Here is a 15,125-nt window from a genome sequence, read left to right as displayed (position 1 = left end):
TGTGGGAGAACATCTCTAAAGGTCTTTTGAAAGCTGAAACACACAACGTCCACTGCTGTTCTTTGTCCACTGAGCTTATCATCTCATCATAGGAGGCAGTGAGGTTGCCAAAGACTGATTTATCCTTGATACATCGATGTGTGCTGTTCCCAGACACCTTCTTTCACTTCATGTGATTCCAGAAAGATTTCTGTAAAGCCTCTCCAGGGAGCTGATGTTGATCTGCCTGTACTGGTACTTCTTTCTTGAAGAAGATGATGTTTCCCTTTTTCCAGCCATTGGAAACCTCCCCTAGTTGTCATGAACCTGTTGGGGGTGATGAGAGAGTGGTCCCACCTTGGTCAGCTCTCTTGGCATCTTCCTGGTTTTGTGGAATTGCATCCAATTATGTGCTTTCCTGTCTGCTTCCTCTACTGTGACAAATTCCTCCTCCTACAGATTCTTTTAGTGGGACTGGGGCAATGGGAGCTCTGAGGGTGAACACAGAAGTGAAAAGCACATTGAGTATCCCAGGCTTTTCCATGGCCTTTGTCACTAGGTCTACAGTTTGAGGCATATTTTGTTTGTGCAAATGGACTTTACTACATGATACTTCACTTGAAAATATCTCTACTAATCTGTTGGCTTTTTTCTTTTCTCTACAGCTGCCCTTGAGGGGTTGTGCTCAGCATCTGTCATCTATCACTACCCAGGTGGCACTGGGGGCAAAGTTGGCTCTCGCAGGGCTCAAGGAGGTTCTCTTTCTGCTGAGGCAGGCAACAGGCACAGGCCAGGTAAGGATGGGATTCCAGTTTTGTTCTGTTTGCCACTACTGAACATCTGAAAATTTCTCCCTACTTCCTAACTCTGTGAAATTATAATCCTGAGGACAGGATTAGCCAGAGGAGGGGGGCTGGGGGGAAGAATTGTATTTTTTTAAAGGTTTTTATGACGACTTTTCTGTTTTGGTGTTAGTGTCAACACATATGCTTTGCATAGAATTGCAAAGCTTTTGATTTCTTCACCTGATTGTTAGTAGTGTCTGTATTAGTTTGAATTTTTCTGGGGGAGATGCAGACAGTTTTTATCAAGTAGATATGATGTGGCAGAGCTGCATGTATCAAAAAGTGTAAGTTGGGTACATTTTATTCAGCAGTTTTTTGCTATTCTAAAGTCAACATCTAATAAATAGATTTAATTAATGAAATGCCAATAAACCAGTGTAATTTTTAAGGTTTTGTATACTTTTTCTAAGCTCTTGGATTGCAAAAGAGATGGCTGAGGAGAAATATGAGGGTGATCTGTAATACAGTAAACATTGTGGAAGAGGATGGGTAGGAATCAAAAGTTCAGTGTTTCTTTCAAAAGAAGAACTGGAGGACATCAAACAGAGCTTAGCAGATGGGGAAGCAAGTGAAAGGAATTTCTCTTTATCCAGCATATAGGTATGACATGGAACTGCTTGTCATCCAGATCTGTAGTGTGATGGAGGCAAGGCTGCTTCAGCTCCATGTTCCCAGCTCCAGGCAGGCATGAGGCTGAGCTGGCATTCCTCGTGTCACTGAGCTGCTGGGCTTCAGCCCCAGCCAGCTTTGTTGGCTCTGATTTATTTGGTTATTGGTGTTCAGCTGATGGTCACAGATCCTCTCTGCTCCTTTGTGGTTGTGCACATGAGCCTGGCACATAACCTGGCACTTGTCACATGGTGTTATGGCTCATGAAAGTTTCTGTGGCTTCCAGGAGAGGCTGGGCTGGGGTAGGGAAATGAAAATACATTGACCAGTGTGAGCTACACCAGCCTTTGGACTAACCCAGCACAGCTGCTGCTTTGTATGTGCTCAGCCAGGACTGAAACATAGCTGGGTTCAAGTGCTGGTGTTAAATTCTCTTGTGTGCTGTGTGGTCAAAATTAATTCCTTCATCTGAAAAAGGAGCCACCCATCTTTATTCTTTTATCAGTCTAGTAAACACTTGCTTTGTATTATCTTTATTATGAACTGTGTGTGTGTTGGAACCAGATAATTGTGAGAGTACAATTACTTTATTTCAGGACAGAATGCTAATTTTTCATAAAATATCTAGTCATTAAAATCTGCATTTGGTCCTGTGACCTCTAAATTAATTTTACATTGGCTGTTATAATTTCACCAGGTTAGTGACCTTTGTCTGCTTTTCAATGAATATTTAACAGGAGATGTTGCAATTTGTTTATTTGTGTTCCTTGTTACTAAAGAAGGTAACAAATAAGTCACACGTATCAGAATAATTGAATATATTTTGGGTATATTGTTGCTGGGTCTCTATTTAATCTTACCTTGTATTTCAAAGTACTGTTTGCAAACTTTTTAGTTGTAGTTGTATTTTAAAAAGGTTTTAGTTTCATGTGACAAGATTTTTCAAAGGACTTCCCTGTGAAGAAAAACTGATTACAGGTTTTTTAGTCATCCCTTGCAGATGAAAATATTACTTTGTGGCCCATTAGATATTGTTCCCTAACTCTGGTTATGATCTCTGTTTTGAGGTGTGAACTTTTGAGCTCTCTCTGACCAAACAGCTGATGCTGTGATGTCATTTTCCTACAAAGTTTTCTGGAAGCTTCTTTTCACTACCTTTTCTGACTCTGCAGTGCCTTTCATTTAATATTTCTTCAAACTGCACTTTTGGTTGTAATCTGTTTTGCTATCATTTGTGAGGACAGTGTTTAATCTGGGGAACAAATCCCTCTGTATCTTTCTATGGGATAAAGCCATAAACAAAAAGGTTTTCCAAATTCTGTGCAAACCAAGAAATGTCACACTTGGAACTGACATTTATGCCTAATTTTGAGGCATGTAGATGTGAGAGTTACCTTTAGTGCTTCCTCTTGTATTTGGAATTGCACCTCTTCTTGTGCCTGTACTTCAGCCTTTACTGAATTTTCCTGCCCAGACCCAGCCAAGAATAACACCTTCCTCTAGAATCCCTTGTGATTTCCGTCATTTGGCATTTGTAGGTTACAGCACAGGACCTGGCTGCTCAGCAAATGTGGTGTTCTGCTTAATGCAGAAACATCTTTGGAAAGAGAAGCTCCACAATACAAATAAGCTCGTGCTCCATGCTGTGGCTGCCCATCCTTGGAAGTGTTTAAGGCCATGCTGGATGGGGTTTTTGAGCAATCTGCTCTAGTGGAAGGTGCCTGTGCCCATGGAAAGGGGAGTAGGACTTGATGGTCTTTAAAGTGCCTTCCCAAACCATTCTGTGATTCTGTGAAAAGGGAACTTTGATTTCCCAGGTATCAAAACCCTTTTGTTTGTATGGGGACAGGTTTAGGCTGTGTCCCCTTGAAGTCCTGCATGTGTCTCTGCAGCCTTCAGTGTAAAGGAAATTTTGAGTTGCCCAGTTCCTGCTGGCCAGGAAATCTGGCTGTGGTCTGTCAGTTGTGGGATTTGTATGTCAAACAAGATGAATCTGGATTACCTTTTGTTTAGGTCACTGGCTGTTTTGGGTTTCTCCACTGGATTTTATTTGTTGGGAGTTCTAAGCCCTTAATGTTCTTGCCTGACCTTCCTCTTTCTCCAGGCAGAATTAGGACACCTGAGTAAAGTATTGGCATATCTTTGAATCTAGATCTAAATCTCTGCTTCACTTGTCTAGAATTTGAGCAAATCAGTTGAAGAGAGGGCCTGTCTTGCTGATAAAACAATTGTTTTTGACTGCTTAACCCTTGATATTAACAATTTTATTGCCATGTGTAACCAAAGATTAGGGCAACAAGGTGTTAGATACCTGGTAATCCAACTCTGCAATACTCTTGGCAACTCTAACATGGATGGTCTGGCTTATTGCTTGACATGACTCAATTATTCAGAAAATTTGATGGAGTGACATTAATGGCAATTAAAAGGGATAAAATGACTTGAAAATGTTATTCTAGGGTATTGTGCAGATTAAATGAGCTCCCACAAGGAGATTTCAGTACTGTAGGTCCTGCCACTAAAATATGCTAAGTGAACTGTGATGGAAACTTGCCAATTAAAACAATGAAGATAAAGGAAAAAAGATTATTATCAATTATCCACTAAAAATTATGAAATTCTCCTCTACCTGTCTTAGTATTCATTGCAAGTTTATGGGACTTTTACATTTATTTATTTACAAAATGAAATTTAACATACGATGACTACTAATTGGTAGTCCTTAAAAATAGTTGTGATGATCCTGATAAATCTGATGATTTTGTTCAAGCCTGATGTTATTAAAAATTTTAAGAACTTACTTTGCTGGCTCTATTTAAGGCTGAAAAAAAATCATTTTTGTTCCTCCTTTTAGGGGCACAAGAAGTTCTCATTGATCCAGGTACATTATTTTCCTGCATGTTTCCAAAGTATTTTCTTTTATTACTTGATGTGTTTTGCATTTGTATAGATAGTTACTGCCACTTGCCAAAACTAGTAGTGATCCCTGATGCTTCAGCTTTTGGATATAAATCTGGAGAAATTGAAGGGTAACTGGCACAAAATAAATGCTGTAGTTCCGTGATTATGTCTCCATAAATTCTAATCAACAGGATTTGTTTCCATGAGTAATGAGGATTTTAAAATATTTTTAAGTGACCAATCTGGTCACATGCAGTCCTGTATTGCCGTGGTGCTCTTTCAGTCATCATGAGCAAATATCTTTCACTTCCATAAAAACACTGGTAATCTCCAGATATGCTTGGTCCAATTCCTTGAAATTAATAAACATATTTAAAAAGTTGCTTTTGAATTTAAGTATTTAAAGAAACATATTTTCTGCTCCATCAGCATATTCAGAAATACCTTTCATGGTAGTTTTTAATTGTCTATTGAGAGTTAAGACCAGCTCTGAAACAGAGATTTTTTTGCCATCTTAGCAGAGAAACCTCTTGGAGAAATAAATTACTGTATAATCTTAAATAAATTATAATATAATCCTACAGATAAAGTAACACGTAAGAAGGTATTGAGCCTTGCCAAACCTTTGATGTGTTTTCACTTTCATTATGTTACTCCTCAACAAAATCAAATTCTATAAATAAATTTTTCATGTTCTTTCTAATAACCCAGATTTCCTTGGCTTCCATTTCACATTCTTATCCCTTATATAGACCCCTTCTGTCTCTTGCCTTCTTTTTTACATAAGAAAACAAATTTCTAGCTGTTTTGTCTGAGCCTTTTTCCCTCAAAGGTGTGCTTTAGAGACACAGTTTTAAAGTAGAAGAAGGAATGGTTCAAAGATTAAAACTGTGTATTCAGCTGTGGCCATAATATGATTTTTATCAATAGATTATTTTATTCATAATCTAAACATTCAGATAAGTGCTAAAAATCATGACTATATTTGTTTTTTACTGAGTGAAAGATCATTTCCTTTCTTTCTAGGTAGGGCAAGTGTACTTTGTGTATTCTTTGTCAAACGTACAGCATACCCTAATTTGTTTTTTATATATTTAGCATTTGCCAAAAGTCCTTGTGCTCATTTCTGACCCTGTTCTGTTCTAGGTGCTCTGACTTCCAATGGGATAAATGCAGATACCAGTGCTGAGATAGGACGTGCCAAGAACTGCCTGAGTCCTGAAGACATCATTGATAAATATAAAGAAGCCATTTCTTACTATGGCAAGGTACTCCTGGGTGTTTTTTAAAAACTTCACTGAAGTTCTTTTCAACAGTGAACTGCTGTGGCTTTGGTTTTGGAGGATTTTCTAAAGCATGGCAGTGAAGTTTGTAAAACAGTTTCCACCTTTACTGCAACAATTTGTAGGTTTTTCTGCAAATGCTCAGAGCCTGACATGGAAAGGGAGCTTAATGTCTGCATTCATAGTGAGCAAAGAAAAAGAATGATTTTGTACTGTGAAAATAGTGGCTCTGTCTACATCAACAGTAAAGATGAGTTAAATTGTGTTGCAGTGGAGTTTTTAAATAAATTTTTAATTTCAGACATTTATCTTGTTAATAAAGTATCTTTAGACTAAGTTTGTAAATCTTATGGGCATTTTCATGTTCATGTTGAAGGGAGACTCTCCAAATGAAACAAGTTCAATTGTGTGCATGAGTTAATTTATGATCAGGAGCAATGAAAGGTGATAGTTCTGGGCACGGTGTCAGATAAATTTGAATCCATCAATAAAACAATAATTGCCAAGGATGCATTCAGCTTTTTAATGTTATCTTAAGGGTATGTTGCTCATCTAGAAAGAATATAAAATTAATGGACTTTGTTGGGCTTAGGGCAGGATATTTATATTTTGATTATTACAATATGCACTGTGCTCTCAGCAAGTAATAACTGTGCTTCGCTGCAGCTTCACTTGCATATAACAGAGAACTTTGTGTCAGGACTGATTTATAACCCTTCAAGACAAGCACAGTTGCCTTCTGTCTCTTCAAGACCTGCAGACAAACTCCTTGCTCTAAGGCTGATGAAGCAGCACTTTCTAGATATTTTTTATATTCTCACTGAGCTGAAGAAACTTTTGTAGCATCTTCTAAAATAGATTCAGTCTCCAGTGATTTGTTTTTGCTAATATAAATGCACAAGAAACGACTATGTAACAGCTTTGCTGGTGTAACTCTTGCATTTTGTTACGAGCTTTTTCCCCCTCGACGTTAGTTTTCAAATATAAACACCTGAAGACAGGTTAACTTCAGCAGGAGGTGGGCCAAATCTAATATCCAGGATCAGTATTATTTCACGAAATCACCAGATCAGATTGTCTGTCTAGAAAATTGCCTGTTTGTTATCTGAGCACAAACAGTTCAATGAACATCTGCATTGTCTCTTTAGCTTCCCTAAGCAAGCTAAATAACTAAACAGTCATTTGCAGAAAAGGTTTTGTAAACAGATAGTAGAACACTCAGATTGGTTTCTGATTCTCTTGTCATCAGGACTATTGTTTTAACTAAAGAGAAAATTGATGCACTAATAAAAATATTTGCACTGTGAAGGTAGAATTTATTTGCAGACACAGCACCCCCAAGCAACCACATATATCTATCTATCTATCTATCTATCTATATATATATATACATATATATATATATATATATATGAGGTTATCCAAAGTGGTACCAATATTCCCAGCTTTTATCCTTGTCTGAACTCTCAGACTGAAGCTGTGCTGTGTCTCAAAATTAGAGCAGTGAATGAAGAGGCTGAAGAGGGTTGTTTTGCATAATAATATTTTAGATGACACCTTAATTTTCAGTTGGCCATATGTTGATAATTTAGCAGTGTAGTCATTAGCATTAAGGAATTGCTGGGTTTGGAGGATGTGACAGCTGATTTATGTGCTGAGCAGAAATGCTTATAAAATCTAACAGGTGCAATACTTCAATATTATTTCAATTTTCTTCCTCTCCAAGTACAAGAATGCTGGTGTGATTGAACTGGAAGCTTGTGTGAAGGCAGTGAGAGTCCTGGCAATACAGAAGAGGAGCATGGAAGCCTCTGAATTTCTGCAAAATGCAGTTTATATCAACCTTCGCCAGGTCAGTTGGAAAGTCCACTTATTTTTCTCTACTCATTCAACAGAATGTACTGAAAGTCACTTAGATTCAGTAGACTCCAGTTTATTTTCTGTGTCACTGCCTTGCTTCTGACTAGAGCTTGACTTCTGAGGATTTGCACGTCAGTGGTTTACAAGGTATTGAGAGTTCATCTAAAAACATGAGGACTTAGTCTGAGATTAGACTCTGTTGCTTCTTCTCCCTTGTGAAGGTGAAAAAAACCCAATTGTCGTTCTCTTGTGATACTATACTAGGGAAAAACATCTGCCTGGGACTGATCTGCAGTGGATTTTTAAAATTTCCTTGATTGCATCTCATTCAATGAAACGGAGCAAATCAGGAATGGCCTGTTGCAGAGTGAGCTGAAGGGTCTGATTAGTGTTCTTAATCAATCGAATTTTTGTTGTGTAGTGCAAAGTCTTAATTAAGTCAAATCAAAAAGGAATTCAGGGGGGAAATCAGTGTTTGGAGCTGTGGGGAAAGTGCTCAGCATCACCTGAAAACAACATTAACACTTGATCAGTGTCTCAGACTTGGTGTCGCTGCTCACAGAGAGACTGCTGTGGTTGAAAGAACTAATAAAAAGCTGTTAGATTTCTTACTGGTTTTTGGCTTTTGCTCATTACGTCTTGGTGAGATGAGCAGTTTAAGTCCACACCATTGACCTTATTAAGCCCAGACAGGGACAGCAAATTTATGAAGGAGGTAGAATACCTTTTTTCATTTGCAAAGAATCCTTTCTCTGGAATCAATTTTCTAACAAAGCATAAATGAGACATTAATTAATTGATAAGCTGTCGTAAAAATCATCAATTTTGTTACAGAATACCTTAATTACCATAATCCTTGTAGTGTGAAGGGCCTTCTCTTTAATTCTGTAATCTGTTTATTTGCTGCCAGTTCTGCACCCTTTGTTGTTCACCCATCTTCTTATTTTGGTGCTGTTATTTTTGTTGCCTACAAACTCCAATATTGTTTCTTTTTCTGGAAGCAATTACTGCCATTGAGAGAATCCCCTGTTCTCCCTGACACCACTGATATTGCAACTTTCTGATAATGTAAGACCTAGTGTCTTGGTTTGAAAGACAAGTGTCTGCCAAGGAAGGCCAGAACCTTGCTTTAAATAGAAAATGTGACCATTTCTTTTGCCTCTCTTACATACCAGTCATTATTGTCTCTTAGCAACAGATGGCACAAAATTCCATGAGAAAAAGAAATAAAAGGAAAAATCCTCAGCCCCAACACCTCGTGAATGGCAAAGTACTTGTCACTTCAACAGCAGATAGATATTGCTTAATAATACCCAAGCATAAAGCCTGGCAACATGAAAAACATGCCCTGATCTGAGCTGCCAGTCAACTTGCAACCAGTACAGCCTAAACCAGTACAGACTGGGATCTCTGTGTGGCTGGGGAGCAACTTGGCATTATCTTGTGAAATTAGAGGAGGATAATCTTTCCAGGGCTTTTGCCAGGGTTGGGAAATGTGTTTTTCATGAAGAGAGGTACAGCTGGGAATTGTATTTACAGCTTTTTAAGATTCACTGCATAAAGCATGAAAACAAATAATAGTTTATTTATAATAGTGTATTTATAACTTGGACCAACTCAGAGGAGGAGTCATCCTGTGATAGCTGAGGGAATAAACTGTAGGACAGTGTTTTTCACTTGCAGGTAAATAGAACATCAGCACAACCAGTGCTGTTCTACAGCAGTAAAAACACCTCACAGTGTAAGTGTAAGACTCATAAACAGGAAAACTCATTTTTATCCATAAATTCAATTTTGTACTCAGTCTAGTAATATTATGTAATTGGTATTTTCTGATGAGCTGCAGGGTAATAAGACTCAACTTTGCATCCAGTTATGCAGAATAAATTGTAAAATATAATTACAGAGAAAGTGACGTTATAAAATTTTAATGTAGTAGGGAATAATTAAAAAACAAATAAAAAGCTGCGTTCTTGAAAGCCTGTCGTGAAACAAGCCTGAGAAAAAACTGGCTCTATTACTTGGATAGAGACCTACAGCCCTACCAGGTGCAGTTGTAACTTGGTTTGGTAGAGCAGTTAAATAAAAATTAACCAGGTGGAAATGATGCTGTGCTTCAGGTGGTGGCTGTTTTGCAGCCACTTTAGAGGTATTAAGCTTTTATGAAGTTGTAAGGTCAGGAAGGATGTTTGTGAATGCTGCACCCCTGGCCTGCAGAATGCCTCTTGCAATCTCCCCAGAATTAATTACTTGGAGTATCTGTGGAGTTTTTTTCTCTTTTTTTTCTTCTTTTTCTTCTTATAAATTCCTGGATGGCAACACATAACCGTTTGTGCTCAGGGAAAATGCAATTTTGTTGTCTTTGTGGTGGTGAAGAAAGTTTCCTGCAACTGAGGGAAATACTTGAATAAGTTTGGGGAAAACCATTAAGCAACAAATTATGTAACAGTGTTTAAAACTCACTCAGATATGAGGAAAATAAAACTTTCTGTGAATCTGCTGCCTCTCTCTTAGTTGTTCCAATTATTAGTGAATGCTGCTGTCTGCCTAAAATGTATGACCCTGTCTTTTCTCATCTTAAAGAATTCAGTTGCCATAGATATGTGAACATTGTCAGTATTTGTATTTAAGGAATAGCTTTTGATAGGGTTTTTCCAACCTTTTTTTGCTTTGTTTCCTGATCATGTGCCCTTTCAACTCTGTATTTTTGTGTTGTTCTAACTTGTTAAAAATGGCATGAATGGGTAACTTTAGTCTGACACCTCATGTTCTTTCTGAGTGATTGCTTTTGGGAATGCCAATAAATTTCTTCAAAATTTTTCTTTATTTTCTTTTTGGGCCTTCTGTTCTTTTCAGCTGCATTGATTTTTGAAAGTTTTCACCTTGGACCAGCTGCCTTTTTTCACAACTCTTGGTACAGAGCTTGGTCTTTTTTAGGGGTGGGTTAGGGTTGTCTCATCAGGCACCATCTTCTGTTGTCAGTTCTGCAGCAAATAGCAACTTCAGCTTCAAAAATTGTCTGAAACTTTCCAAAATGCTTTGCTACTTCACGTGTCTCTTCATATCCTGAAGAACAAGGATTTGAACTGTCAGATAAGGTCGTGGTGCCCTCTGAAAACTCCTCTTTGACATGTCTCATATCCCTATGTCCAGAATTAGAAGTGACTTTTGAGAACTGACTACTTTTTGTAATTATATCAGCACTTATGTGACTAAAAAATGTTTAGAAGCTCTGCTTGTAAGATCTAATCATTTCTGTAAAAGCTAACCAGGGTGGTGAGAAGCTTCCCTAGACTGTCCAAGCCTTTAAGTTCCTGAAGTTAAACACACTGATTGATACTTCCAGTTTTGAAGAATGAGTTGCTGTTTTTGTCTTTGAGGGCTATTTTTGGGTGAAGTTTGTCACTTGAAACGCCTTTGCAAAACGTGTTGGCAGCTTTAGAGTAATTTAAAGTACATTTCATTGCTTTGGATTGTGCCAGATCCTGTGCACTAGGTGTCAGCATTGGTCTGCACTGCTGGTTACTGAGACCTAGAGTAGGAAGTGGTTGGAATTATCCAGAGTTTCTGTGGCAGTTTGGCTGTCTGGCTCCAAAGCAAGATTATCATTCAGGCCAGAGGGGAAAAGAATTAAGTTACCTGGGACTTGTGCCATGATCCTGATAAGCTGAAGCAGCACATGGTGGTAGTTCCTTACCAAGTTTGTTTCAAATTGAAGCCTAACAGGGCTTTAACTAAATTCCACCTCACTAGCTGGTGGTCTGCATATGTATAATGGAATTGTTTAGGTTGGAATAGACCTCAAGACCAACCCAGCACTGCCAAGCCTAACGCTAAACCATACTCCCAAGTTCCACATCTACATGTCTTCTAAATCCCTGCAGGGATGGTGACTGCACCATGGCCCTGGGCAGCCTCTGCCAATACTTGACTCAGTGAAGAAGTCTGGGTCTGTGTATTTCTATGATGTTTTCTCCTTTCACATTATTTTTTACCTTGTTGGGAAAAGCTCACACTGAACTCACTGTTGCCCTCCAAAACTTGCTTCCTGCAGGGCAGTTGTGAGGCACTGGCACAGGTTTGTCAGAGGAGCTGTGGATGCCCCATGGGGCTTGGAGCAATCTGGGATAGAAAAATATGTTCCTGCCCATGGCTGGAGGGTGGAACAAGATGATATTTAAGGTCCCTTCCTACCTAAATAATTTTATCATTCTGTGATTCAGTCTCACAGTGTGTAAATCAGAGTACAGTTTCACGGAATGAAAATGTTGTGGTTTACAAGATTAGAGACATAAAAATCGAGACAGTAGTTTCTTGCTTTCCTAGCCTGAGATTTCAAGATTAGATTCAATCTTAAAGGGATGAAAATCTTAGTGAATCAATAAATCTTGGAAGTGGTATATTTGTGCATTCCTTTCATGCACACGAATATCGTGTTAAACATCTTCCATTCAAGGTGGAGCTGTTTAGCTGTTACTGACTGTTTTGACTGTTTACTTGTTCGTACCACTGACAAATAAAGTTGAAGCTGCAGATCTCCATCTTTGCAGTTTTTGTTAACAGTTGAACCAAGCTTAACTTTTCCTGGCTGTAGAAGCTGTCATGCCTGGCTGTGTGCAAATCCCTGGCCTTCTGCTGTGCCAATGCCTGCTACTTTTTTTCCCCCTCCTGTTTGTTTTTTAAAACTCAACACTTAAATTTCTGATAAAAACCCATCCTTTCCTCTTTTCCCTTGCAATTGCAGCTCTCAGAAGAGGAGAAGATCCAGCGTTACAGCATCCTCTCGGAGCTGTACGAGCGCATTGGGTTCCACCGCAAATCGGCGTTTTTCAAGCGCATCGCGGCCATGCAGTGCGCAGCGCCCAGCATCCCCGAGCCCGGCTGGAGGGCCTGCTACAAACTGCTGCTGGAGACTCTGCCTGGCTACAGCCTCTCCCTGGACCCTCAGGACTTCAGCAAAGGTCAGTGTCCCCAGGGAGAGTATGGGTTGTCACAGGTGGGCACTTGGTGGCTTTCCATAACTGCTTTCCTTGAGAGATTCCACACTGAACCCAAATTATTTACCAATCTGAAACCAATTCCAGCAGATAAAGCAGTTGTTTAACACTGTACCTTTACTTTTCTGTAGTGTTGTTCCAATAATTTCAAATTTCTGCATTTCAGCCAATGCTGAATGTATTGCTGTGTTTCCCTGTTTGCAGGAAATAATTATGTTTTAAGAAAACTTAGTTTCTTATGTTTTTCAAAAATGTCTCTGTTTTGATAATACCCTTCTCGGTACATAAAATGTCATATTTTATTTTGGGATATTTTGCCTTCAGATGGAACAGAAATGGTATTTATATTGGTTTTGTAGCTGTTTGATCTTATCATGAAAGATTAAAAATCCTTTTACATATTTTTGTATATAGACACACACATATACATATAATGTAATTAATAAGGTCAAATATGTCACATTTTCCCACAAATGAGATCAGAGACACCTAATATATTGCTTGGGAGCTCCTTTTGAGTGAACCTTTCCAAAACCTTGCATTTTGGGATCATTCCCTAAATGTTGTAGCTGCAGGAGAGGAGCAGCACATGATAGGCTGAGCTTTATTTGTGGATGGTTAGTGATGGTTTTTTAAACTGGTGTGAATTATCAGTCAAAGAAATTATATGTGGGAGGAGGTAGAAAATGCCAAGTGGACTGGATGGAAAGATGCAAAGAGTCTGGGAATGTGCTGGGAAAAATATGCAATGGCCTGGGGTGGGACTGGATTGGGTGAAGAGTTCTGCAAGAATGATGATTAAAAATAAAAAATGATGATTAAAAAAGCAAAAAAATGACATGATTGGTGTTTATCTTTCATTTTACTTCACCTTCATTTTATTTCACCCTCATGTTGCACTGAAATACTTTGTCTGATTTTTACCCCCAAAATGTCTCTTTTCGAGACATATGGAAATATCAGTGTAAACTCTAAGATAGAAATGACATTTCACACATGAAAAATAATGAGACTCTCAAAATATAAACTCTCAAGGTTTGGTTGCAGTAAATATTCCTAAAACAGTTTGCCAAATGCTGATGGGTGATAGTACAAGGAAGGCTGTTGAAGTTTGTGAAGTATTGCACATCTTGAAATATCTGTTATTTAAAAGTTATTGCTGTTGCTTACTACTAAAAGCAGGTTAAGCTTCATGAAGAGTGCTGCATATTATGGTTCTGAAAGGAAGGTTAGGTTATGATGATCTATTTATTCTTAGCACAGATACTCTGCAAATATGAAGTAATTCATAGTCTGAAACTTTAAGACTGAAAATCAGGATATATGCCTCGTGTTCTAGAGTTTTATTGCTTTTATTGGCCAGGAAAGCATTTAGAGAAAATATCTCTTGCTTGATCTTTAAAGAGAGTTAAGAATTACTATATTTTTTTTTTCAAGGTCATGGAGTGGCAGGACAAGGGGGAATGGCTTCAAACTGACAGAGAATGGGTTTGGATTAGATATAAGGAAGAAATTCTTGCCTGTGAGGGTTTTGAGGCACAAGTTGCCCAGAGAAGCTGTGGATGCCCCATCCCTGGAAGTGTCCAAGGCCAGGTTGGATGGGGCTTGGAGCAGCCTGGGATAGTGGAAGGTGTCCCTGACCGTGGCAGGGGTTTAAAATAAGAAGATCTTTTAGGTCCTTTCTAATCCAAACCATTCTGTGATTCTGTGATTTCAATTTTTTTATGAAATCTCATGTGAATTTGTCCAGGGAATTTAAGAAAAAATACAAAGCTCTAAAGGTTTTGTGTATCATTTTGGTTTTTGGGAAGTGTTAACTTAATCTTCTGAATTTTAATGGTACATTTATTAATCAATAGACAAGCATGTAAAACAGAAATTGATTTCATGTTCAGATAGTCAAGCAAATGCAACAATCCTAATTTTTGTGTTGAGTACAAGATTGGGATTTTTTAACCACTAGTTCCACTGGGCGATTGTTACAAGTGCCATAAAATTACTGCTCAGCATATAAAGAAAACCAAAATCCATGGGTTTGTGATGACTTCCAGCTTTAAAATCCATTAAATAGCTGCATTTTTTGCAGGAGCTCACCGGGGCTGGGCTGCAGTGCAGATGCGTTTGCTCCATGAACTCGTCTTTGCCTCCAGGAGGATGGGCAATCCTGCCCTGTGCGTCAGGCATCTCTCCTTCCTGCTCCAGACCATGCTGGATTTCCTTTCTGACCAAGGTAGGACTTTTTAAACAAGGAGCTATTTGCAGTTTCTGCTGACCTACAGTCAAATAATGTGTCTCTGTTTTGAAGTACAATTCATTTGAGAGGTAACAGAGAGCATGGAAGTTGGGGAATTCTGTGTGTTGTCGATGGTAATCAGGCAGCAGAGAGTTGAAATTACATGATCTATAAGGTCCTTTCCAACCCAAACCATTCTGTTTCTAACTGTCAGAAGCTGAATGTGATGGACCTGAATTAAACAGTATTTAACTGGGACAGTGGCCTTAAGTTTCTCTATATATCTGCAGTTTCTTTTTTTTTATTTAATTCAGCAATAAATTTTAAGAGGATTTTATAAATTTGCCACTGGTTGTCTATGCAGTGAACTTGTCTGTGGATGATTTTCAGAAATGGGAATGATGTGTGTGAGGCTTCT

General features: G+C 38.5%; 1 protein-coding gene across 4 annotated transcripts in view; it reads left to right on the top strand.

The window, feature by feature from the left end:
- Positions 1-15,125, top strand: part of TRAPPC9 (trafficking protein particle complex subunit 9) — a 442,295-nt gene that overhangs the window by 16,920 nt on the left and 410,250 nt on the right. For 3 of the 4 annotated variants that reach the window (XM_085053644.1, XM_085053643.1, XM_085053642.1), the window contains exons 4-9: positions 645-773; positions 4,288-4,314; positions 5,481-5,602; positions 7,344-7,469; positions 12,222-12,438; positions 14,561-14,704. In XM_085053644.1, the coding sequence (XP_084909770.1) occupies positions 645-773; positions 4,288-4,314; positions 5,481-5,602; positions 7,344-7,469; positions 12,222-12,438; positions 14,561-14,704 (765 nt within the window). The remainder of the gene's footprint in view (positions 1-644; positions 774-4,287; positions 4,315-5,480; positions 5,603-7,343; positions 7,470-12,221; positions 12,439-14,560; positions 14,705-15,125) is intronic. The other variant, XM_085053645.1, reaches the window with a different exon arrangement.

Source organism: Lichenostomus cassidix, chromosome 2 (assembly GCF_008360975.1).
Source record: "Lichenostomus cassidix isolate B80296 chromosome 2, HeHo_3.0, whole genome shotgun sequence".
NCBI classification, from domain to species: domain Eukaryota; kingdom Metazoa; phylum Chordata; class Aves; order Passeriformes; family Meliphagidae; genus Lichenostomus; species Lichenostomus cassidix.
This window is presented reverse-complemented; position numbering and strand designations above follow the sequence as displayed.